Consider the following 27,035-nt stretch of genomic DNA (forward strand, 5'->3'; position numbering starts at 1 on the left):
AACTGAGACTGGAGAAGTTTAAGAACTTCTAGAGGGTTGCCACTATCTTCCCCTTCCTGCCTCTCTCCGATATGAGAATAAAAAACTCCTATTCTCATGCCTATGGGTCTACGGGTCAACCAAAGTTTATGTGATCTAGATATAGTTTGACTGGGAATCTCTGCTTCTGGCCGCAGGCTGGCCGGCTTTGGTTCCGGGCCACAGATTCAGTCCAGATGTCTCCAAACGTGTTGGATTTTGAGGGCCAGGCTGAAGGATCAGAGACCACATGGAGCATGTGCTTATGATAGATCACCAGAGCACAACAGGACAAACCTCTGTTCATATCATGTCTGCTAAAGCCCCATTGGACAAAGCAAGTCACATGGTCAAGCCCAAGGTTAAGGGCTGGAAAGCACACTCTGCCCACCATGAGCCTATAGCTAAGGTATAAATGTTTAATTCTTTTACAGTGGAGTAAAGAATGGGGACCACATTTTATCTCTCCCACCCTCTTATTCCTTTCATTGTTGTCATATCCTTAGCTCTTTCTGACTCTTCTGTTGCTTTCTAAATGGATGTATATCCCATCTATAGTCATTTGGTTTTTAATATCTGAGTTGCTCCCTACTGTCTCAGGCTTCAAATTTTACTTTCCTTGAAATTTCCCTGGTGCCTAATACAATACCATTCACACAGAGAGCATTCAGCAAATGGTGTTGACTACCTGCTGTCTCTTAAAAGCACATCTGGAGAGACACTAAAGGCACCTGGTGATATTGCACTGACTTGTTAGTAACCCGACTTAATCCAAATGGACTAACACCGTAGCCACTTTTACCTGGAGGGAAGTTCAATGGTAACACAGTCAGCCAATTCTGTTTGAAATTAGTCAGAAATTCCATGAGCATAATTCAGTCACGGCTCTATAATATAAACACCTATCCTCCTACATCTGTCCTTATGAGGCTTAATTTCTTTCCTACTGTCCTAATAATCACAATAAGGTTCTCGGAATTTTGTGTAATTCACTTTGAAGGAGGATTTTTTTTTTTCATGAGTAATGCCACCAAATATTGTTCATTAGACTGTTCATGAGACTGTGTAGCACTGGATATTAGATATAGCATTTATCTCTGCAACGCAGTCACCTTGCCAAGTAGTTTAGTATGAATTCTTGACTTCCCAGATCAGTGTAAGCCTGATACTGTAAATGACTTGGCAATCACTGACGAATCCAGTGGTGTGGTACAGACGGTTCAACTTGTGCATTTTCTCATTTACGGTGGTGCAAAAGTAATACACAACCATACTTCAAATATTGAGTGATGCTCTTCTCCCAGGCTGGCAATATGCAGCATGATAGTCCCTAGTGATGCTGGGTGGTAGCAGGGAACCGTAGCCCCCAGTCAGCCATGCAATCAGAAGACTAAACAACCAATACTCCACAGTGTACTGTGCTTTTCCCAACCTTTTTTGGATATTGTGTTTTGTGTTTTCACATCCCATTATGCCTACAAAACTCCCATCTGTGTCTCCTGGTTCTGGTGAGAAGAGGAAGGCAAATTACTCTTGAGATGAAACTCAAGATAATTGCCCAACTGTAGGCTACTGTAAGTGTTCTAAGCGTGTTTAAAGTAGGCCAGGCCAAGCTTAGGTGGGTTAAGTGTATTAAATGCATTTTGGGGCCTTGGCTGATAGCTCAGTGGATAGAGTATCAGCCCGGAGTGTGGATGTCCCATGTTCAATACCCACTCAAGGCATGCAGAAGAAATGACCATCTACTTCTCCCCACCTTCTCTTCCTCTTCCCCTCCCACAGCCAGTAGCTCAATTGGTTCCAGCATGACCCCGGGTGCTGAGGATAACTCCAGTGGAGCACATCAACCTCAGGCACTAAAAATAGCTCAGTACCTGAGCATCACCCCTAGATGGGCTTGCCGGGTGGATCCTGGTCGGGGAGCATATGGGAGTCTGCCTATCTCCCCTCCTCCTCTCACCTCAAAAGAAATTAAAATTAAAACAATGTATTTTTTACTTTTGATACTTTATACTTACAGTGCATTTATTGGGACATAACCTCATCATAAGTGGAGGAGCATCTGTATTCTATTCCCCATGTGCGATGGTCTCAGAGCTTAGTGTTATCTGTCTGACAGCTCATATAATATTTACAGGTTGTTATTCGTGAGGAATTTTAGTTAGCCATAAAGATTTTCACAGCTATGGCGGACATTAGCGGCCTCATTCATCACTCTTGTGACCTTCCCCTCTGGAATGTAGCCCATCTGTCTCTGCTGTTGAAATCTTTATGGAAAATCTTCCCATTTTTGAAAGTTTAGTAAGTGATCTTAAAGTTTTCATTGAATCTCTACTTTTGATATATGACATAGACATATAAAACACTATTCTTATTTTAATTTAATGTTTTGAAAAAGTGTTAAATTTAACTTGGCCTTTCAGTTAAATGGCAGAAAATGTAATCTTGCTACAGGAACTTATGCATCACATCAAAAGGAAATAAAAATCACACAGAAAGCAATTGCAATGGGGAAATATGTTACACACATACATATATGTATATATTCAGCATCAGTAATGACATGAAAACTGAAACACTGTTTTGTAATCTTAATTATGACCTTCCTTAGGAATTTTTTTAAAAAAGCAAAAATAAGTTTTTCATGTAAGTTAATATTATAAAGAAGATCATAAGCAAGTTCCATAAATAAATGTGTTGAATGGGGCTAGTTGACAGAACAGGAAAGAGAGATGGCCAACCTTCAGATGTTGCCCCTCTCCTTACACTCCTCTGCGTTCATGCACAACTTCTCAAATGCTTGGTTAGGACCCAATCCTACTGCTTTCCCTCTGTCTACCCACCCCACACCTTCAACTTCTGTAATCTGCCTTGGCCTTCACTACTCTTGTGAAATTGCCTTCTTGAGATCACCAGGGATCTTGCAGCCAAATACATCTTTCATTTCTGTAGCCTTCGTCCTTTGGAACCCATTGCTGCTCATACCTCAGCACCTGGCCGTCCCAGTGTTTCACCCTACTTTTTTTTTTTTTTTTTTTTGTATTTTTCTGAAGCCGGAAACGGGGAGAGACAGTCAGACAGACTCCCGCATGCGCCCGACCAGGATCCACCTGGCACGCCCACCAGGGGGCGACGCTCTGCCCACCAGGGGGCGATGCTCTGCCCCTCCGGGGTGTCGCTCTGCTGCGACCAGAGCCACTCCAGCGCCTGGGGACGAGGCCAAGGAGCCATCCCCAGCACCCGGGCCATCTTTGCTCCAATGGAGCCTTGGCTGCGGGAGGGGAAGAGAAAGACAGAGAGGAAGGAGAGGGGGGGGTGGAGAAGCAAATGGGCGCTTCTCCTGTGTGCCCTGGCCGGGAATCGAACCCGGGACTTCCACACGCCAGGCCGATGCTCTACCACTGAGCCAACCGGCCAGGGCCTGTTTCACCCTACTTTATTCTAGTTTCTTTGTTGTTTTTATTGGATGGCTTTTCTATTGCCACCATTTTTTTAGAGCATTCCCCAAAGTACAGTTCTCTTTTAACAGCCTTCTATCATTAAAGAGTCTATCCATTTTCTTCCTTTCTTTCTTTTTTCTACCAGAGAACAAACCCATGTTATTTATTTACTCTTCAATAAGTTTAAACCCTTGAGGGTACAGCATCACACGGATTCTTTGTCCAACAGCCTTAGCAGGAAGGGTTGCTTCGGGATTTAGCATGAACTATCCACCATTTCCATGAGCACGAGTGACCATTTCCCGGATGACTCTGCTTTTATTTTCTTTGCCACCAGGAGTCACTGAGTTATTCTATGCCTTGTATACATCAGCACATCTCTTGCCTGGAAAGAATTCAACTTTATTTCGAGCATAAACACCTTCAGTTTTAAGAAGAGCTGTGTGCTCCCTCTGGTTCTGGGGACCCCACTTTTATTTTTATTTATTTATTTATTTATTTTTTAATTTTTCTGAAGCTGGAAACGGGGAGAGACAGTCAGACAGATTCCCGCATGTGCCCAACCGGGATCCACCCAGCACGCCCACCAGGGGCGATGCTCTGCCCACCAGGGGGCGATGCTCTGCCTCTCCGGGGTGTCACTCTGCCGCGATCAGAGCCACTCTAGCGCCTGGGGCAGAGGCCAAGGAGCCATCCCTAGCGCCCAGGCCATCTTTGCTCCAATGGAGCCTTGGCTGCGGGAGGGGAAGAGAGAGACAGAGAGGAAGGAGGGGGGTGGAGAAGCAAATGGGTACTTCTCCTATTTGCCCTGACCAGGAATCGAACCCAGGTCCCTCACACGCCAGGCTGACGCTCTACTAGGGACCCCACTTTTAACTGACAAAAATGGCCCTGGACCACAGCCTTCCAGATGTATTTGCTACAGTGGGAAATAGAGGACTTCGTTGTAGAAGTCCTGTTCCCAGAAGACCCCACAGGATCCAAGATGGCGGAAAAACCAAGAGTCATCCATTTTCATAGCTTCAGGAATCATCCAGTACTTAAAATCTTGTCCTTCCCCTTGAGTTTCAGTAAAAAGACCCACTTTCCCAATATTTCAAGCTCAATATATATTTCATCTGAAATTTACCTCCCAGTTTATTTTTTTCTGCCAGTGAAATTCCCAATTGCCTAGTAAATAAGCCTTAGAAATTGACAGTTATCAGTAATTTCTCCCTTTTGCTGGATACCAAATCCACTTATGAACTAATTCTCAATCTCCACTTTCCTGCCTCTAATCCATTGTATATATCACAAGAACAATCTTTTTATCTTTTCATCATCGTAATCCTCTGATTATAAAAGTCTGTAGCCCTCTATTTCCTATTGTATCAAATATGAAAATCTGCTCATCATTCATGCTGATGAATAGTGGACAGATGGTCTACCTGAGAATGAAGGATCTGTTCAGCAGATACCATTGGTCTAGGTAGACAGAGATGTATAAAGAGGTACCATAAGCCCAGGAAGTTAGATCATGTTGAAAGTATTTCTCTCTGCCATACTTTATACTATATGTGGCACATTAATAGTAGTTCGGAGTGGATCCAAGGGTTGAAGACAAATGCTGCTTACTGAAACAGAGAGGTTGATTGTAGGATTACCCTCATTCTGACAACATCCCATAGATAGGTGATCACAGACATTATCTGTATGGTAATTAACATGTTGCAAAGCAGTTTTGTATCTGCTTTCTCGTCTTATCCCGACAAGATTTTGGGAAGGCAGATATCATTACTCCCTTTTTGTGTATAAGAAAAATAAGGCTCAAGGAGAAGACAAGACTTGCTTAAGTTCATTCAGTAATGGTGGAGTCGGGACGCAAACCCAGTTCTTCTGACTCTGTGGTCCGGGCACTTTTCACGTGTTCCACATAGTCCCACATAGTCTCAAGACATTGGGTTAGGCTTTGAGATGAAAAGGCAACATACTGAGTCCCTTTGTGAACTCAACAAGTTGACAATCTATCATAGGAAGTTGGGGTATGAGAGTCACGTTCTCAAATAACCCACTGGATTAAGCGGTATATCTAACGTGCCTTGAGAATTATACTAAATGCCACTGACCTGCGGAAAATGGTTTTTTCTCTTTCCACCTGGATCAATACGGAAAGACTCCTGCTGGCAGGAGAGTAATTGTATAAAATGCCTTTAAAATGTTCATGGCCTTTCATCAAACAATTATACTTCTAGGAATTTCGCTTCTTAAGAAAATTAACAAAAATGCCTGCCAAGACATCTACAAAGATGTTCATTGCAGCCTTACTTATAGCAGTGAAAACTGGAAGCAATTGATTTCTTCCATAAGTCATGGTACATCCGTGAACGTAATATTGTTCAGCCATTTAAAGTGTGAGCCAGGAATGATGTGAGCAACTATAGATGGTTTGAGTGAGTGGAAGTAGTTCAATAAGAAGCAGGTTTGGCTGTATGTAACAGAAAATTCAACGACGGCTTCCACAAAGTACATGTTTATAAGTTTCTCACCATAGAAATTCAGAAATAAGCTGGAGTGGGGCCTCCCTATTCATTGGGCACTTGGGCTTCTCATATCTTTTTCTTTTAAAGATTTTAATCATTAATTTTAGAGAAGAGAGAGAGAAAAGAGGGGAAGGAGAAGGAAGTATTAGCTCCCATATGTGCCTTGACCAGGCAAGCCTGGGGTTTCGAACTGGTGACCTCAACATTCCAGGTTGACGCTTTATCCACTGCGCCACCACAGGTCAGGCTTTCTTGGTCATTCTTAGCACATGGCTTCTCCAGCATAGGCTGTCAAGGCCCTGCCCGTACCCAATGGCAAACACCACGCCCAGGCACACCAAACCCAGGCTTCCAACTACACACACCTGCAACGCTGCCTTTAAGGCCTTCTCTGGCCATTGGAGCCTGTTCACCAGCACAAGGGGCAGGTGAGAAGTGCCAGGGAATGAATGACCCTTCTATACTCTAGGAGTATCACTCAAGCAATAGCAAATAAATACTCTAGTTCCCGCCCCTGGAAAGGGGGACAGATAACTCTGAAGAGGATTCCACACTGAAGCCCTCAGCTGCCCTGAGCCCCAGGTGCTCAAAGTAGTGATTCATCTTTTACCAGTTTTTCTCCCTCCCCTGTCTTACTTCTAGTTCCTGTACAGTGCCTTCTTGAATGGCTGCTTAAATTATTTGTATCCTCATCTTTGTTTCTAAGGAATTGCAACCAAGATGGCTTCCATTCTCCTGGTTTCTACAGCCCCAGCCATCATCACATCCATGATCCCGGCAGGAAGCAGGATGGGAAAAGGGCAAAAGCTGCCTCTCAATTGACTCAGCCACTTTTTTTTTTTTTGTATTTTTCTGAAGCTAGAAACGGAGAGACAGTCAGACAGACTCCCGCATGCGCCCGACCGGGATCCACCCGGCACGCCCACCAGGGGGACGACACTCTGCCCACTAGGGGGCGATGCTCTGCCCCTCCGTGGCGTTGCTATGCCGTGACCAGAGCCACTCCAGCGCCTGGGGCAGAGGCCAAGGAACCATCCCCAGCGCCCGGGCCATCTTTGCTCCAAAGGAGCCTTGGCTGCGGGAGGGGAAGAGAGAGACAGAAAAGAAGGAGAGAGGGAGGGGTGGAGAAGCAGATGGGCACTTCTCCTGTGTGCCCTGGCCGGGAATCGAACCCGGGACTTCTGCACTCCAGGCTGACGCTCTACCACTGAGCCAACCAGCCAGGGCCGAGTCAGCCACTTTTAATTCCCTTTGCCCCTCTACATGCCCTCTCCATGCCTCCCTGCCATGCTCTGTACCTTGCGAGGTTGACCTATGTGGGCAGCATGATTGGGATCCCCAGCTCTCTAGCTCTGGGTAGCGCTCAGCCAATGGAGAGCCATGGCAGGAGATGGGTAGGAAGATAGAGAATAGAGCAGGGGTCCCCAAACTTTTTACACAGGGGGCCAGTTCACTGTCCCTCAGACCATTGGAGGGCCGGACTATAAAAAAAACTATGAACAAATCCCTATGCACACTGCACATATCTTATTTTAAAGTAAAAAAACAAAACGAGAACAAATACAATATTTAAAATAAAGAACAAGTAAATTTAAATCAACAAACTGACCAGTATTTCAATGGGAACTATGGGCCTGCTTTTGGCTAATGAGATGTTCAGTGTGCTCCTCTCACTGACCACCAATGAAAGAGGTGCCCCTTCCGGAAGTGCGGCGGGGGCCGGATATATGGCCTCAGGGGGCCATAGTTTGGGGACCCCTGGAATAGAGCATAGCGCTTATCATTTTTCCCCGTGTACAAGGCACACCTTAATTTTGGGGCCTGAAATTTGAGGGAAAAAAATGTATTACATAAAGTTGTTGAACTTTACGCACTAGGCATTGTGCGAAGTGCTGGTGCTAATGCAGTAAATAAGACAGGCTTTGTCCCTGCTACTCTGCACCGAATTTTAGTCTCTGGGAATATTTTGCAATGAGCACATCTAATATTCTGGTATTAAAATCAATCAACTGATATATACTGAACATACATTATGTGTACATCCCCATGCTAGTTATTTGTAGGCGAAAATTCATCATAAAATTCATACAACTCCTCATCACTGTCAAAACTCCCATCCATTAGCTTGTCCTCATCTCTGTCTGATGATGAATCACTGTCTTCATATACTGCCTCATCTATGGCATTTGAAGTGCCACAACCACTGTATAAGACGCACCCAGTTTTTAGACCCCAACTTTTTCGAAAAAAGGTACATCTTATACACGGGGAAATAGGGTATTCCTAGACTCCCTCAGGCCTGCTTCCCTTGACGAAAGACCTTGTCACATGAGCCCTTTTACCAGTGCACACGAATATTTGTTTATCTGGGGGTAGCAGGGGCTCACTCACTCTCTCCTTTTTCTCTCTTCTTACCCCTCCCTTCCCACCCCCCTTCTGGTAATGGTTCTCCCTTCTTGCCCCTCAGACTAGGGGTGGTAAAGGTTCCCTGTTAATAATATTATCCCTTGTGATTCCCCACACTCTACACAGACCTCTGTGACTAGCCTTTTTACTAAACTCTATTCAACTTACCCAATTTGAATGTGACACTTGCTTCCTGCCAGGACTGGAACACTTCCGTTATAATATGTGTTCATCTCAAACCTGCCCGTGAGGACTTAGAACCTCTTTCTCTACCACCACCCCCCAACTGCAACTCGCCTACAAATAATTAGCATGGGATGTACACATAATGTATGTTCAGTATATATCAGTTGATTGATTTTAATACCAGAATATTAGATGTGCTCATTGCAAAATATTCCCAGAGACTAAAATTCAGTGCAGAGTAGCAGGGACAAAGCCTGTCTTATTTACTGCATTAGCACCAGCACTTTGCACAATGCCTACTGCGTAGTAGGTACTCTATAAAAACGTGTTACATAATAAGTGAAGGCATGTTAGGCATTGTTTTGTTTCCTGAGGAAATGAGGCTCTGTTTTTGTCTTTCAGCTGAAAATCAGTCTCATCTGAGTTCTTTGGAAGTAGCTTCTCTGAACTGCTCAGATGATTTAATTTAGGCATCCAGGACAGGACTGCTGATGGAGATGACAAATCAGAGAGGCAGGGTTTTACCAGAGTAAAAGCAATCTGTTGCTAATCCTCACTGAACCTGTAGGAAATTTAAAAGGACCCCTCCAAGATCTAGTGACAATGAAGTTGTTCCAACAGCTCCTGGAAAAGAATTTGGTGGATTTGTTGGGAATGGTGTAGAGCAGGGGTCTCAAACTCGCGGCCCGTGGGCCGCATGCGGCCCGCCAAACAATTTTGTGCGGCCCGCAGACTAATCCATGAAGTTCAAAATATTTTGGATAAAATTAAGTAAGCCTAGGGGCCTACTTGTATTTTGCATTTCTCTAGCATCCTAGCTAGATATTAGCTTAGTTAACAGCAGTTGTGATGCGAACTACAGTTTCTGGTCGTTTTGTGACACTGAGTAAACTGCATGTACGATTGTGCTTGTTGTACTGATTTTTTTTTTGTTTTCAACTGCAGTGAGAAAAGTGTTGCGTAACAGTTGCCTTTTGTAGACCTAGTGCGGCCCGCTGAACGGCTGTGATCTTGCTCTGCGGCCCACATGCTGAGTTGAGTTTGAGACCCCTGGTGTAGAGGGTACATTTAGATATCAAATATAGTAGAGAACTTGGACGAGATGACAAGTAATTCCTTTTAGGGTGTATTTATTTACACAGTTGTTAGGCAGATGTTTATAGACTACCTGTTATGTACCACACATGATAAAAAAAAAAAAAGTACAAAGATTAGACAGACCTGCTTGCAATCCTAGACGTACTCTTTGCTAGCTTCCTATGACCCGGGCTAGTTCACTGACCATTTTTGAGCCTCAGTGTCCTCATGTGTGATAATGGAATCACACGACCTCCTAGGGTGTTTGGGGATTACACTGAGGAACATGCAGTGTAGGGTACCTAGTAGACACAGCACACTTGTTTTCTCCATTTCCTGAATCACCCGACTTCCATCTGGTTAGTAAATAAAACTTAGGATCCAATACTCACACCTGCTATTCCATGTGATCTTGACTGTCTCATCATCTACAAAATGAAAATCATAATAATCACTACCTCCCAGGTCAGGATACATATCAGATTAGCTATTTGAGCTCATGTTTCAAGCACATAAGAGGTTCTCTTTCGCCCTCCCTCAACACCTCTTCTAGATCAAGCATTGTCAGTGGGAGTGATATCGTCCCCAAGGGGGTGAAAACTGGTTCCTAGGGGAACAAAAAAGATCTTATTCTTTTTATCTAAAGCACAGATACATGAAATACATAACCAGACATATATTATTATCAGTGGTATTAGAATTTCATGAGGGGATATGGAGACTAGGAAAAAGTGCTTAAAATGATACCTCGGTGTGGAGGGGAATGGAAGAGATAACGGGGAAACGGTCATTGCTCTAGAGCAGACCTCTTGATGGAATGTGTCCATAAAACTCTTACTAGAATCTGTACGCTTCTGAGGAGCCAGTAGCTAGGCAACCTTTGCTAACACTTTAACCCCATAGATCCAAGTTTCTGTTTTGTCTCCAGAGAATGCTAAATTATTGATGTTCATCATCTGCCTCCACATTTTTGACCCAACTATGTTATCAAACTCCAAATCCACCAAGTGTAAGGAAAGTAGGAAGATTAATGCCTGTGTGTGGGTCTTAATTCCAGAGAGTACTCTTTGGGCACAGTTTGAATCACATTAGCATTCTTTTTAATTTTCTGGTTAGGCCCCTGTGTCGATTAAAATATGGCTTAACACTGGGGTGCATCGCTGGGCACATTCTGTTCATCATGCACTAAAAAGTGGTCGAAATAAGAACTTCGTCTAAAGAAAGTGTGGCCTGTGTTTGTGATTTTCAAAACCACCTTGGGCACAATATTGGATCCTGTCACCCCAAGGGAAGAAAAGCATTTGAAGGCAGAATTGCTACCCTTTCTTGCTCTTAATAACAAACTGCATGGGGGAACTTCAGAGGTTGGTTTTGGAATAAATAAACTCCTGTGTAGTGTGCTGTTTAAATTCAGTAGACAATACGTCCATGGTGCTGGTGCCGTACGATAATGAATGATTTTTACACTCGAGAATCTGAATCACAAAGCTGCATTGGAATTACACGTAGTGGTTATAGAAGCATCTATGTAAAAAAATACGAAAGGACAGCACCGTCTCATGGAAAACTATTTGCCAATCAGTCTGCTTTTGATGGGCTACTAAAAATGGACACATCGGGCAAAAAGATGTCTGCATCTATTACTTAGGCTAGCATTGTGAAGGATGACAAGCTTCCACTGGTACCCTGAGATAAGAAACAGCTGTTGTTGGCATCGGTACTCCTGCACGAAATGAAATGATAATTCTAGGACACACTTATAAGAGTTACCATATATTTGATCAACTTTGTATATATGCAAGACCGGAATTATCTGGCAGCCCCAAGCGAAAATTGCCTGACAACTCTTTAACAATCTCCTGAGAAGGAGCGCCGAATCCAATCGCAGACAACCATCGTCAGATGGCGTGTTATTTCTAAAGTAGTTTCAGTGTGTGTGTCTGTGGTGGTGATGAGGGTGTAGAGGAAGGGGGGAAGGCCATTGTTATTATAATTTTTTTTGCATCAAGGACTTTTTTAGTATAAAATTGTAGTTTCAAATGATGCAAAGCAGTTTCTTAGGTACATTTATAAACTGTAAGTCAAATGGCAGAAAACATCTTTCGGCACAAAAAATTCACAAATCATCATTGGATCTATTCGATAGCTACACATACAGACAAAAGGCTTTTTAAAACAAAACATTTTATGTATAACATATATGCTGCAAATTTTTAACAATTGTAAACTCCATTTTTAAAAGCTTAAAATGTCATGTTGATCTGGAACTTATAATTTCTTTGAATGTATTTTGAAATCTTTTCAACTATTTAGCTCAAGCATATTCTGATTATTTCTCTAGCATTTATTTATTTATTTGCCTTTTAATATTTAATATTGTAAAGTCAACTATACTCTATGTAGGTCTAGCCATTAGCTCAGCTGGGCACCGCTGCTCTTCCATCTCTTGCTAAATTTTCTGCTTAAAGATTGTTTCTTTTTAGAGAGAGAGAGAGATAGGAAGGTGGTAGGGAAGGGAGATGAGAAGCATCAACTCGTAGTTGCGGCACCTTAGTTGTTCATTGATTGCTTCTCATATGTGCCTTGACTGGGGAATTATGTTAAATCTATTGACCAGTTTGGGAAGAATTGACATCTTACTATTTTTTTGTGACAGAGACAGAGAGAGAAAAAGAGAGAGGGACAGATAGGGACAGACAGACAGGAAGGGAGAGAGATGAGAAGCATCAATTCTTCGTTATGGCTCCTTAGTTGTTCATTCATTGCTTTCTCATATGTGCCCCAACCAGGGGGCCACAGCAGACTGAGTGACCCCTTACTCAAGCCAGCAACCTTGGGTTCAAGCCAGCGACCTTGGGCTTCAAGCCAGCGACCTTTGGGCTCAAGCCAGTGACCATGGGACCATGTTGATGATCCCACGCTCAAGCTGGAGACCCTGCGCTCTAGCCAGCGACCTCAGGATTACAAACTGGGGTCCTCAGCTTCCCAGATTGATGTTCTATCCACTGCACCGCCACAAGTCAGACTAAAGGTTGTTTCTTAAGAAAAGAAAAAAAAAACTTGTTTCTTTCAGGCAGAGAGCCCCTGAGCCAGGCCAGGGAGCCAGTAGACCTCTCCAGCTTACTTCTCTCCGAGAGATGCCTAGGAAGAATGTAGGGACTCCAAACTGACTCTCCCACTACCAGATGATGTTCCTGGCGGCCTCTGAGTGAGAAAGACTTTCTGGACCATTAGAATAATAAAGAACTGGAAAGGGACGATGAAAGACATCGTGGGGCCTAGCCCCTGGAGACCTTTAAGTGAAGGCTAGCTGGTGTTTTCTCAGATTAGGCATTCATAGGCTTGGCAGTGCCGCCAGTGAGGGCCAGCCTACGGGCTTTCTGGAGTTCTTTTCTTCTTTTTATGCTATCATTTTTGGAAGTTTTTTGGGTTTTTTTGGGTTTTTTTTTTTTTTTTTTTTGTATTTTTCTGAAGCTGGAAACGGGGAGAGACAGTCAGACAGACTCCCGCATGCGCCCGACCGGGATCCACCCGGCACGCCCACCAGGGGCGATGCTCTGCCCACCAGGGGCGACGCTCTGCCCACCAGGGGGCGATGCTCTGCCCCTCCGGGGCATCGCTCTGCCATGACCAGAGCCACTCTAGCGTCTGGGGCAGAGGCCAAGGAGCCATCCCCAGCGCCCGGGCCATCTTTGCTCCAATGGAGCCTTGGCTGCGGGAGGGGAAGAGAGACACAGAGAGGAAGGAAGGGGGGTGGAGAAGCAAATGGGCGCTTCCCCTATGTGCCCTGGCCGGGAATCGAACCCGGGTCCCCCGCACGCCAGGACGACGCTCTACCGCTGAGCCAACCCGCCAGGGCCAGGAAGTTTGTTTTTTTTTTAATTAAAGTATAACTGACATACATCATATTAGTGTTAGATGACCAACATAATGACTCGATATTTGTATATATTGCAAAATGATCACCACCACTGTGACTTTAAGAAGAGGGTGTGTTGAGCAAGCAGCCTGGAGCTAGGACTAGGATTCTGCCTCTCACCAAGTTTCCTGCTCAGAGGGCTTGGGTTTTTAGGTTTCTGTAACATCAGACTCTGCCCAGGTACATCAGGGAGTCCAGCCTACATTCTCCAGTCTGGTCGTATTTATTCTGTGAACTGCTCTGGGCAAGAGAGCTGAAACCTAGAGAAGGAAAACAGGCAAGAGGAGAGAGCAGGGCAGAGAAAGAGAAGGACAGGGGAGAGGGAGGGAAGAAGGACAGAGAGAGATCGAAAGCAAGGGACTGCTTCAAAGCATCAGATCAATGTCTTTTTCCCCATAATAAAAATCTGTCTACCAAAATGAAAAGGAATAATTAGCAGCTAAATACAAATCCATGTTCTGTATCTTTTTAATGACATTTCGCCAGGGTACAAAGCAGCATGTCTGGTTGAAGGTTGGACGATTCGATCTTTCTATTACTCAATATGAAATAAAGAATCTGTAGTTTCATTACCCTTAAACTGTCTGCCAGTAGGCGAAGTTCACTTTTATCAGAAGCTGTTATTTCCTATTATACAGTATAGTCAAGGATATATTAGCTTTGACGTTTTGTTACATCTCAATACACTGTGGAATAGATTTACTATGAGACTAATTTAGAAGGGAGCTTTTCATAGGAGGAAATAATGGTCAGCATCAGCTGTGCTTCAAATTATAAGCAGGATGAAAATTCAGGAAAAAAAATGAACATGCACATAAAACGGCTACAGTTTAATAAGAATACTTCTTGTATTTATATCCTTGATGATATTCTATATCAATTCAAACTCCAATTCCTTAAAAGTCTATTTAGGAGGAAGATTTTATTGTTAAGGAAATGTTATATTGCCTCCTCACATGGTTATTTTGTCCTAAAGAAAGAAAAAAAACCCCACAGATTAAACAGTACGTAAAAGGTATTTTTAGAGTTCGGCTTTAGGAAAGAAAAAAGAAAACCCTACAACTTAAATGTTTAAAACACAGTTTAAGGATGATTGATTTGACTAATACAAAATAAAATCGTTATCAAGTGAATTCCCCGTACATGAAAATAAATTTTACCTGTAGGATTCATCACTCATCACAGAAGTTTTATTACACTCTGGCATTGGATGGCATTCTCTCACTTTTCGTAATCTTTTCTAATAAGATCATGCTGGTCAGCTGACGTTTTGAGGCTCCAATTAAAGAGATAATCAGTAAATGAAATCTGGCAAAAGCCTAAATAAAGAGAGAAACAAACACATCAGAGTGATAAGTGTAGTGCTTTAGCTTCGGTAACTTGGGATGTAAATATATCACAAAGGGTTGTTTCAGCTGCTGCACAAATAAAACCCAGTCAATCAAATAGCAAAAGATATGGAGAAGCAGCAATAGGAAGTGTTTAGAAGGCAAGCACCCAATGCAGACGCGTAAGGGAATACCTGGGGGTTACTCATTCCCTTCCTTATCTATTCCATAGGTATGGCAGTGAGACTTTTTTGTTTTTCTCTTTGCATTTATCTTTTGCCTGAATGACTTCAATTTCACTTAGGACAGAAACTTTAGGATAGCTGCTTAATCCTTCCTGTCTTCATGGGCAACTGAGCAAACAGACCAAGATAGATCAGTGTAAAATTGTAATTCTGGAGATTAATGTTGTCTTTCCTGTTTGCAGTGAACTTGACCTTCTTGCCTTTTTTCTATTTCCTTTTCCAGCTTCTGTCCAGGGTCCCTGGGAGAGAGCCATCTCGCCAAACAAAGTGCCCTACTATATCAAGTAAGTTGGAGCCATCACATTATTTAAGGAGCATTTATTGTGGCTAATCTGTATATTCACAAATGAATTTATTTTTAAAATGTGCCATTAACCTGGCCCACACTACCTCGTTCTTTCTTCCCCAAGGAAGCGTGGATAAATCAACTCATACTTAAATTACCACTGAAAACGTGCTGATGCAATAAGGAGCTGCCTTTAGGGAAAATCCATTTCGTGGCAGCCTGTCTGTTGTGCTTTGTGATTGGGGGTGGTGTGGATTTTTCACAGTAGAACACAAAGCTGCTGATAATATTATTGACAGTGGAAACGAATGCTTACAAGAACAATTCAATATATTGAGGGGTTTTCCCGCATTTCTTCTTCTGACAAAGATGGAAGATTTCTGCAACTGTATGTACACAAACTATTTTAGGTGAATAAATACTTCATGAACCCAAAAGGCAGTCAGCCGCACTCCTGGATTTGTAGAGCTGAAGTGTTCATTCTTGGAACAGAGTATTCAGCACTTTTCACAGGATAACGACAGAATGGTACCATTTTCTGGGGCCATTTGTGTCCATCAAAGGAACACAGGTGCTTAGGATCATCTTCTGCAGGATGCTGCATGAAATATAAATTATGATACATTGGGTCGACCTGGAAGAGGGAGGGGAAAGAGGATGTTGAGGGGTTTTTTGATACCTTAGCTACGTCTCATCAAATGTGTGAGTCTAACTTAAAATTTAACTTGGAATTGGCAATCTCAACAGTAATTAAAATTCATCAGATTCAGCCTGACCTGTGGTGGCGCAGTGGATAAAGCGTTGACCTGGAATGCTGAGGTTGCCGGTTCAAAACCCTGGGCTTGCCTGGTCAAGGCACATAGGGGAGTTGATGCTTCCTGCTCCTCCCCCTGTTCTCTCTATCTCTTTCCTCTCTCTCTCTCTCTCTCTCTCTATCTCTCTCTCTGTCTCTCTCTCTCTCTCTCTCCAATAAAAATGAATAAATAAAATTTTTTTTAAAAAATTCATCAGATTCATGAAATAGACTTCGGTACCAACCAAAGACTTTGAACTGGCCTCTGCCATGAGTCTGACTAAAAGTAGTAAATGTTTTTCCATTTTTCGGCCTGCCATCTTTCATCAAGTCTGTTTCTATTCTTCCTTTGCCCATCAGTTCTTCATAATTCAGTTCTAAAGCAATAACAGCACTCCTATATCTTCATTACTACAGTTCTCAAAAAAGATAATTCCGTGCCTCAATTTTGTTATCTCAGAAGAATGGGGGTGCAAGGACTCTTGACTCTTCAAGAAAAAACACATCCTTTAGAAAAGGTCTGTCTTATGAAAATTTTCCAGAGAAGGCATCTCTATAAAAATTTTCCTTCAATACACTGTGATTCCACTTTTTAATTTTCTTACTTTTAAATTTTATTTTTGTTATATAAATTATTCAGTTACTCTATGTATTTTCAATGCCTATTTTATTTTTGTTTTTTTTTATTTTTTATTTTTATTTTTTTGTATTTTTCTGAAGCTGGAAACGGGGAGAGACAGTCAGACAGACTCCCGCATGCGCCCGACCGGGATCCACCCGGCACGCCCACCAGGGGCGACGCTCTGCCCACCAGGAGGCGTCGCTCTGCTGCGGCCAGAGCCACTCTAGCGCCTGGGGCAGAGGCCAAGGAGCCATCCCCAGCGCCCGGGCCATCCTTGCTCCAATGGAGCCTTGGCTGCGGGAGGGGAAGAGAGAGACAGAGAGGAAGGAGGGGGTGGGGGTGGAGAAGCAAATGGGTGCTTCCCCTATGTGCCCTGGCCGGGAATCGAACCCAGGTCCCCCACACACCAGGCCAACTGGCCAGGGGCCCTATTTTATTTTTGAAGTACCTATTTTAAATCACTTGTTTTATTAAATGATACATAGATTTAGACATGCACTATTGGCTTTACATCCACTACGTATTCTATTCAAACCATTTTATTCCAACTCTCCCCAGTTCTCTTGTACATCAGTGTCTGGGTCATGACAAACTGTCATTTCTGACTCAGATTTTGAGAATTGCTACTTCTCAAAATCTTCTTCAACCCATGCATGAAGCCCTTGCTTTATCCAGTCTTTATGAGCTGGAAAAAAAAAAAAAAAAAGACTCCTGTGGCCACGGTTTTAGTACCGACTGAGAATCCAAGACATTTTTAAGCCATTATTCTCCAAATCATTACTTGTCTGGGGCTCACTAAAGGTCTCCTGGAGATTCCTAGAGTCCCCCTGCCCCACCTCAGTCCCACTGTCCTTTCCTTAAATCCTTAACTATGTGTCTCCTCGCTGATGTTACACTACTAGAAAAGATCCTAGTACCTTGCAGTGGGGAAGTGAAAATGAATTCAGGTCAAAGAATAAAAAGGAGGAAAATGCCAGAAGAGCTGTCACGCTCTGCCCTGTAACTTGGTCTCTTGCTCTTCCTCGGCGGACCCAGAGCAGAATTAGCCACTCTGTCTGTCTAGTGCTCCTCAGCCACTTGAAGATCATGGTAGCACTATTGGTGAGGGCACAGATCTGGGAAAGAGAAACCTGGATTTCGAGTCCTGACTCTGTTATTGGTTGATTATGTAGCCTTGAGCAAGTCACTTAACCTATAGAACTCTTGGTTTCTTATTTATAAAATGAGGTTGTTTGCCTGACCAGGCGGTGGTGCAGTGGATAGAGTGTCAGACTGGGATGCGGAGGACCCAGGTTTGAGATCCTCAGGTCGCCAGCTTGAGCGTGGGCTCATCTAGTTTGAGCAGAACTCACCATCTTGGACCCAAGGTCGCTGGCTTGAGCAAGGGGTTACTCGGTCTGCTGCAGCCCCCCAGTCAAGGCACATATGAGAAAGCAATCAATGAACAACTAAGGAGTTGCAACGAAGAATTGGTGCTTCTCATCTCTCTCCCTTCTTGTCTGTCTGTCCCTATCTGTCCCTTTCTCTAACTCTCTCTTTCTTTCTCAATAACAACAACAACAACAACAACAGCAACAACAAAAAATGAGGTAGTTTGGATGATATCTAAGGTCTTTTTTAGCTCAAAGAATCAATGACTGTGACTCATTTCATAATCTTGTCCGAATTTTAAAAACCTAGCATCTCAGCTTTTTTTTAAAAGAAGTTTAGCTTTATTTTTTAAACTATTTTAATTTTTAATATAAAAAACTTAGTTTTAAAAAAACACAGGAATTCTATTTTTCCACTGTTTAATTAGCTTCAAAGATGATGCCCTCTTAACTCCAATTTCTCCAGGTGCCTATTTAAAGAGCTCAAATCTTGGTGTGTAATTAAGGACTATTATGCTCTCTAGTATAATGGTAAGAGACATAAAACAATAGACAGGAGAAATCAGTAAAAAGGTGAATATGAAGACCTTAAAAGTTTCTGAGATGATCAGTTCCTTGGAATGAGGAGTAATATAATTGCTCAAGGATATCTCTGAAACTTTATAAAGAGCACTTCTCTCTACAATTGTCTTCTATTTGAAAATAGGATTGCATAATTTCTCAAATATGCCTCTAACATTAAGCTGTAATATAGAGAGAACACACGTTCAGCAAATATACACTGAACAGACTATTAATGGCATTTGTGCTTTATTATTCCACTGACCATTGTCTAATGTATTTTATTTATAGTACATTACTTTGATGTGCAAGGATCAACAGCAAATGCCATTCATAATTGGAGATTCCTTGTTGGTCAGCAAATAGCAGTAATGAGAAGTTTATAATGACATTATTTCAACCAGACATTTTTCCTCTTTCTTCTCTTGTCTGTATAGCCTTGCATTCGGGAGTTATATAATGTCTAATCACTGGGGTGTACACCTGCAACTAATATAATAATGTATGTCAACTGTAATTGAAAAATTAAAAATTAAAAAGAAAAAAAAGTTTTAACCACATTTCCAGCTGCAAAGCCAGGTGTCTTCCCTGGATACACTGTTTTTAATGCCTTATAGTTTTTTCAGTGCTGGAATAAAATGATCGTCTAAATCACAAGAGGTGGCTACCCCAGCAGCCCCATTTCAGTTAGTGGTGGAGTTGCATGCTCATCCTTGAGGTTGTAAGTCATTAACAGCATCTTCTGCTCGAGAGTGCAAATCAGACAGTGTTTATGCCTGCATCCTGACACCAGCTTTTCATATGATGCTAAGAACCTTGATTCTGATACTTCAAACTCCATGCTTATCTAGTTTATTAGGCCATAGCATACATCATTGTTACAGCTTTCATATTCCTTCTCCCTTGGGGCTCTCCTACGCCTGCCAGCATCTCTTTCAGGTTATTTGATTACAGCTTTCACTGCCGCTGAAAAAAATAATCACCAACAACGTTCAACCTGTTACAACTGCCTTTTCCACTCTCTGCCATTTTGTAGTTTTTTTGGCCTACTGTCAAACTCATGAAAATTTCAATATAATAGCCTTTAACCAGCTGCTGCATTCTGTTAGGATTTCTTTCACCTTTTTATGTCGCATATTCCCATCTGGGGAAACCACATGGAGCCAAGAGCTAGGACTCCCTTGCTTTCTTAATCAGTTCAAAAATTATTCTTCTGTATTCCGGACTGTCAAAAGAATTTAGGAATCCCGAACTCGCATGCAGTGTGTTCCTGTATAGATGACATAATAAGAGTGGAAGAAATAGCACAGTGGGTCAGAGCCACAGGGCTGCGAGCCCAGAGCTCCGTCCCAGTTGTAGGCACCGATGGCTGTGTGTCAGTTAACTGAGTTTTCTTTTAGAAAACTAGAATGTATTGTAACTCAGTTGGTATCGGGTCTATCCAGTGGTTTCTTTTTTTCTTTTTCTTTTTTTTTTTTTTTTTTTTTTTTTTGTATTTTTCTGAAGCTGGAAACGGGTAGAGACAGTCAGACAGACTCCTGCATGCGCCCGACCAGGATCCACCCGGCACGCCCACCAGGGGGCGTCGCTCTGCCGTGACCAGAGCCACTCTAGCACCTGGGGCGGAGGCCAAGGAGCCATCCCCAGCACCCGGGCCATCTTTGCTCCAATGGAGCCTTGGCTGCGGGAGGGGAAGGGAGAGACAGAGAGGAAGGAGGGGAAGGGGTGGAGAAGCAAATGGGCGCTTCTCCTATGTGCCCTGGCCAGAAATCGAACCCGGGTCCCCCGCATGCCAGGCCGACGCTCTACCACTGAGCCAACCGGCCAGGGCCTCCAGTGGTTTCTTAAACTTTCCCATTCTCCACTTCAGCCTTGTCTCGGGTATATAAGTTCTAGAAATCTACTGATTTCTGTATGAATATGGAGAGGTATATTTCAGTTTCGGTTCCATCTACATCCTTCAGCCTCAAGAGCTGGCTCCCATTAAATGCTATGGAATTCAGTGAATGTAATTATATTATAGTTACCCAGAGTGGGCTTTAATCTCCCAACCGCTCACTAACCCCTTTTTATTTTCATTTTCCCAATCTGAGAAATTCTTTTTAGGGGTTCAGTCTGTCCTTGAATGAAAGATAAGCGCTCCCCTTGATCATCTTAGTTTCTTTTCCTGGATCTTCTCCAGCCGTTCTATCTTCCTCGGGATGCTGTGGCTGGAATGGCCCAAGTATTGGTTATGAAATTTGTTAGCGTAATCTCCGGTCTCCACTCACTCCTGAAGAAAGTAAATGCTATTCACTGTCTCCCATTGATGCAGAAGTGGAGAAACCAATTGAGGTCATAACCTGCGCTACATATATTAGTTCTAGCTGAAGGTTGCTTTGCTGCCCCTTTTTTGTAATACCAGCGGAAGTGTGTGTGACCTTATATTTCTATTAGTTGTCCCTTAGGAAGGATTTTATTTTTAGAGAAGCCAGTCCTTTTTTCCTTCAAAGACACTGCAACTGCTACATATTGGGAGGCATTCACTAATGAGACTCGGCAGTGAACCTGCTACTCAGTCATCAGTAATGCATTGCATCAGGTTCTCTTTCTAACTAGCTGGAGCACTTCACACAAGAGCGAAGAATGGCATTCTGGGGAACAGGCTACCTGTTCAGCTCTTCTTTACATGTAATGCGCAAGAAGCAACTCACGTCCAGACCGTGCCTGTCTTTTCCTGCTGGTTCTTTTGGATAGTGTTTACATTGCTGTAATGTTGTCTTAATGGCTTTGATCTCCCCTTCTCTTCATTCTCAATCCCAGGCATGTTTCTCTAGTCTCCACAGTCATCTATAGCAGTGGTCCCCAACCCCCGGGCCGTGGACTGGTACCGGTCCGTGAGCCATTTGGTACCGGTCTGCAGAGAAAGAATAAATAGCTTACATTATTTCCGTTTTATTTCTATTTAAGTCTGAATGATGTTTTATTTTTTAAAAATGACCAGATTCCCTCTGTTACATCCGTCTAAGACTCACTCTTGACGCTTGTCTCGGTCACGTGATACATTTATCCGTCCCACCCTAAAGGCCTGTCCGTGAAAATATTTTCTGACATTAAACCGGTCTGTGGCCCAAAAAAGGTTGGGGACCACTGGTCTATGGTATCTTAGTTGCTCACAACTTTCTGGTGCTTCTTGCTTAGCAAAATGCAATGTAAAACCTCTCTGGCCGAAGCCAACAGTCACATTAGTCAACATTTCTTCTTCTTATTGTTGTGTTTGCCTCCCAAGTTGCTGGTTGGAGTTCTGACTCTCATGTCCTCTTTTGCCTATTATTCCTATGGCTCTACTAGTACACATTTTTGACTCTTTCCATGCAACTGTGGCCATCTCCTAGACTTACCTTTCGGTGTTTGTGTTTTGTATCCTGTTGGTCTATTTTGAATTTAAACCGATGCATCTTGTTCTGATTATAAGACCCCGTGCTCCCCAACACCAGCAGCATCTGAGTTTTGACACCACTTTCCTCCATGGAGTTATTGCCTCTATTACTACTTCCTGGACATTTTTTTTAGATTTCAAATTCCTCCCATATTTAAAGCATATTTTGCCCTCCTTCTTGCTCCAGCTCCCTATTCTCTGTGCCAGGAGTTGCTTGGATGCAAAATTTGGTCAGTCTATTTGTTCCTTTGAGTTACTGATTTCAGTACCTGTATCTATACAGAGAGGAAGCCGTGGTTAGCTATGTCTCAGCTTTGACAGCAGTCAACATGCTAAATGGCAGTGCTGGACGGTTTGTAGTGCATACAAGCTCTAAGAATGAGATGGGCTCTAATTTAAAAGAATACTGGATCAGGGTATCCAATTTAGAAACCATTCCCCCGTGTCTCATTCTGAAACCTCACTGTTCTAGGAATGATATCATCAGGATTTTGACATTCAATCTGAACATTGGTTGAGATTGGTGGAGGTTTTCTCAGTTTTCCTTACAATACGAACACCTTACGTAGCATACAATTTTGTGCTGTTTCTGGTAAGATCCTTCACATATATATTTTTCTTCAATATAAACCTCTGAGTAGCTGACAAGACAATATGAAACAGCGGAAATAGCACATAAACCAGGCATCAGAAGAATTGAAGTCTAGTTCCAGCTTTGCTGTTCATTAGCTAGTTGGCCAAAGATGAATCGCATATATTCTCTGGGCCTCAGTTTCTCTATCTGTCATCTAAGGGGACTGAACCACATAATACCATAAGTCAATTCCAGTCCTAACATTCTGTGATTTTATAAATGTTGACTTTGAAATAGAAATCGTTTTTAACAGTTTTCCAGAGGAATGAAAATTAATCTTCATATTACCCTTGAGGCTTTTCATTGTGTTACTGGAACAAGCTGAGATTCGTGTTGTCTTTTTTCTGCCAATTTCATGAGAGACGGGCTGAGTAGGTATAAGAGCGTCTTTAACTAATTCAAATTACAGCAATTTGAGAATGCAGGGGACTCCTGTCCAAAAGAACTGCCTTAACACTCTCCTGGTGCTGACTGTTTTTATATGGCTCAGGGGCTCTTAGTAATGATGTAAAGAAAAGAAAGCCCGTGCAATTAGTCATGTAATAATGTGCAGGAGGCAGGAGTCCAGTTTGCAAGGATCCCCCCCGCCGAATGTCCCTCTAACATTGGCACAGGTCTTTCTGTTTGTTCCGGAACGGCCAGCGTCTGGCACCTCTGGGAACTTTTTGCAAGAGAACTCACTGTGTTTCTTAGGCAACAAAGATTAAGGTTTGTGAACTAAGCTCCAAGTTATCTACAGTGCCTTAACCCCTTACAGGAAGTTCTGTGACTGAGCCCTTACAAGAAATTATTGTAATTTAACCCCTCACATAATCTCCTATTCATTACAACTAAAAACTTACTATTACTGAAGCCAGATTTCTAACTTTTGGGTTTCCCTTTCAGTTGCATCATCAATCTCATCAAGAAAGAAAGGACAAATCATACTAAACCTTTTACTTAATTGTTTGGCACCACTGATAATAGGAAGTGGATGTAATGTAGAATCGGCTGTCTAATTTTGGCTGTCTAATTTCAGCTGTCTAATTTCAGCTGTCAGTCTTTGAGGATATTGGTGAATATCTCTGGGTAATTAAACTTGTGAGATTGCTGCCAAAAGTCTGGTACCTTGACTTTTCAAAAGACTTGAGTACACAAAGATAACCCAGAGGTCAGTCTTCTCTCCCGTGCTTTCTCCTCCACAGTTTTCTGGTTCCAAAGGTCACATTAGCTCAGTCTCATTAAACTCTGGAACCACAATGAAGGAGTAGTGAGCAATGCATAATTGATGCTATAATCATGAAAACAATTCCATTTAAGACATTAACTGAGAGTGAATGAGACGCCATAGTGTTCTGCAGAGTCCTGATTCTGCCCTTTGGTTCCGTAGACCCCGTTGGTAGATTCCGGTGTTGATATTGTCTGTGTCTCATGGGTTCATATCACAACCTTCTTTATAGTTTTATAAACTGATACATATGACCTTGACTGAAATAACAGACACCAAGAGGAAAAATGCTGTATCTCTTTTTATAGCAGATGCCGTGCAGTAGTACGTGCTCAGAAGATTTTTGAATGAATGAACAAATGAGCAATACCATACAATACCAAAAACACACACCAGCAATTGTACGTGCTTTACAGTTCCTCGACTCCTTCAGAAATTCTTTTAGTGTCTATGTGTCAATTTAAATCTACTGCCCAAGTGTGTCTCTCATATCCTCATCAACTATCATATTAGAAAGTGTGCTGTCTTTTACTGAGTTTCTCAGGTCTCTAATAGTTGATGCCTAGGAGACAGTCCTTGGCGTGCGTGTCTGAACGCTACATTACCAAATCCTGAGGTCTATAGACTTCTCTTGTCTTTAGCTAAACAATATGAGCCCTGACCGGTTGTCTCAGTAGTAGAGCATCGGCCCAGTGTATGGATGTCCCGGGTTCAATTCCCGGCCAGGGCACACAGGAGAAGCGCTCATCTGCCTCTCCATCCTTCCCCTTCTCCTTTCTCTTTATCTCTCTCTTCCTCTCCTGCAGCCAAGGCTCCATTGGAGCAAAGTTGGCCTGGGCGCTGAGGATGGCTCCATGGCCGCCTCTTCTGGTGCTAGAATGGCTCTGGTTGCAATGGAGCAACGTCCCAGATGGGCAGAGCATCGCCCCCTAGTGGACTTGCCAGGTGGATCCTAATCGGGTGCATGCAGGAATCTGTCTCCCTGCCTCCTTGCTTCCCTGCTTCTCACTTCAGAAAAATACAAAAAAAAATACAATAAAAAATTATATATATATATAAAATTTGGGCTATAACTCAGCCTATCTGGGACTGAGTTTTCCCCATCAACAATAAGGAAATAGAATTAGGTAATGCCCGAGATCACTCTGAGTTCTGCCTTTCTTTGTTTCAGTAGAAGTGAAGTCTTTAATGTCACTCATGATGCTGCCTCTGATTTTCCAGTGGTCAACAGAACTATAAGTTGATCACCCGCTGTCTTTCACTAAGCATTTCTGTACAGGATGTACTTTGGGGGCTGGGATCTAGTTAGTAGCCATTGAATCTGAAGAGAATGACACTGATAAGTTTTTATTTTGCAGAAAATTTTTGTAATGTTCTGTGTAGTAATGCTTACAGGGGTGACATGTACACATATACACATATATAGGGCAGCTAAAATACACTGTCAGGTCCAGGCCCAAAATCTGTGATATTACACATATATAGCACACGTGTCCCTGCCTCATTTACGGTGCTCTTGGGAATGTGAAAGTATACATAAAATGTATTAGGGTCTGTTTACCCAAAAGAAGTGAATTCGATTATTTCAGCTTATGTTCATTTTCTTTTTCTAACTTTCTTAAACATGCTCTTTCTTGCATAATCATGTGGTAGGGGGGAAAAGAACTGTGGCATCAAATAAATCTGCATTTGAAGCCCAGCTTTAGTATATCTTGACTCTGTGGTTTGAAAAATTTCCTTGACCTCACACCCATTTCACTCTCAGGCGCATAAGGAACATTAATTAGCACTCCTTCCCTATAATTGAACTGAAGCCTAATTGACATTTACCAGGTACTGAGTGTTGGGTTTTGGGGAAAACACTCATCCAGATATATCCAGTATGAACTACATGTTTAGAATATTGTCTAGGACACAAATATGTCCTTGATCGAATTAGTTTATTTTCATTCTCGGAGTTCCCACATAATTTGGGGTATGTGTGAATTCCCAAACATTCCTGAGCCTCTCCTAGGCTTCTCTAATTGCTTGTTTTCCTGTCCCCCTGGGAAGCGGCATCCTGTAGCCTTCACAGAGGTCAGCAGCCTCATGCAGACAGCATTGGAAAACAGCTCAATAACCCTGAACTGCCTGTCCCCTTTGGATAATTTCCTTAGAGCATTAGTCCTTTGAACACTGACCTGGTTTCAGAAAATGTCCCTTTCCCAGCGGGGAAACTCCAAATCCCATTCAGCCTTCCTCGCCCTCATTCTCCTCATTCCGGGGCATAATGTGGGGGAGGGAAGGGATGAGGGAAGGAAGTACCGTATTTCCTCATGGATAAGACGCACCCTTTTTCAAAAAACTTGGGGTCTAAAAACTGGGTGCATCTTGTACAGTGGTTGTAGATTTTTTTTTTTACTTGCATTTCCCGCTTTTTCGCTCAGATGAAGAGTTGTATGAATTTTATGATGAATAAAACTTGAGTTCAATACCTTTATCTAATACATTTTTTTTCCAATCTCGGACCTCAAAATTAAGGTGCATATTATACATAGGAGTGTCTTATACGTGGGGAAATACGGTAAATGCTTTTCTGGGAAAATGTTACCATTCACATACACAAGTAATTTCGTTCTTTAAAAAAATAAACTGGATGCATTGTATAACTCAGCGCTGTCACATTGCAGAGCTTTTAAATCTTTGTACAAGACAGGGGGAAAAAACGTCTGGAAAGCTCCTAAGAACAGTTCCTATATGGGGCTCAGCCTGCTGTGGGCATTCAGCGAATGATCACGCCTTCTGTGATAGCATTACCTCCCAGGTGGATGAATCCGAGGAGCTGCTGGCTCGTCCTGATGCTCTCAATTGCTATTTCTCTTTGTTTTTTCTTTTCCTCAACTTATCCACATCCATCTTAGTCCCCAAAGCCATTGCGTGTCAGACAGTCAGTGCAACGAGTAATTTTTTACTTGCTTCTTTGTTGTTTTAGACAAAAATGTGTTGTTGTTTCCTTTTGGTTTGATC

General features: G+C 42.6%; 1 protein-coding gene, 1 non-coding gene and 1 pseudogene across 6 annotated transcripts in view; 1 reads left to right on the plus strand and 2 right to left on the minus strand.

Annotated features, from left to right (window-relative positions):
* DMD (dystrophin) overlaps positions 1–27,035 on the plus strand; it is a 2,360,554-nt gene that overhangs the window by 2,110,408 nt on the left and 223,111 nt on the right. For all 5 annotated transcript variants that reach the window (XM_066250305.1, XM_066250306.1, XM_066250308.1 and 2 more), the window contains one exon: positions 15,362–15,422. In XM_066250305.1, the coding sequence (XP_066106402.1) occupies positions 15,362–15,422 (61 nt within the window). The remainder of the gene's footprint in view (positions 1–15,361; positions 15,423–27,035) is intronic.
* Positions 3,626–5,382, minus strand: LOC136317292 (large ribosomal subunit protein eL33-like; annotated as a pseudogene).
* On the minus strand, positions 7,129–7,204 carry TRNAS-GGA (transfer RNA serine (anticodon GGA)). The gene has a single exon. It is a non-coding gene; the product is annotated as a tRNA-Ser (tRNA).

Source organism: Saccopteryx bilineata, chromosome X, assembly GCF_036850765.1.
Source record: "Saccopteryx bilineata isolate mSacBil1 chromosome X, mSacBil1_pri_phased_curated, whole genome shotgun sequence".
In the NCBI taxonomy this organism is placed as follows: Eukaryota; Metazoa; Chordata; class Mammalia; order Chiroptera; family Emballonuridae; genus Saccopteryx; species Saccopteryx bilineata.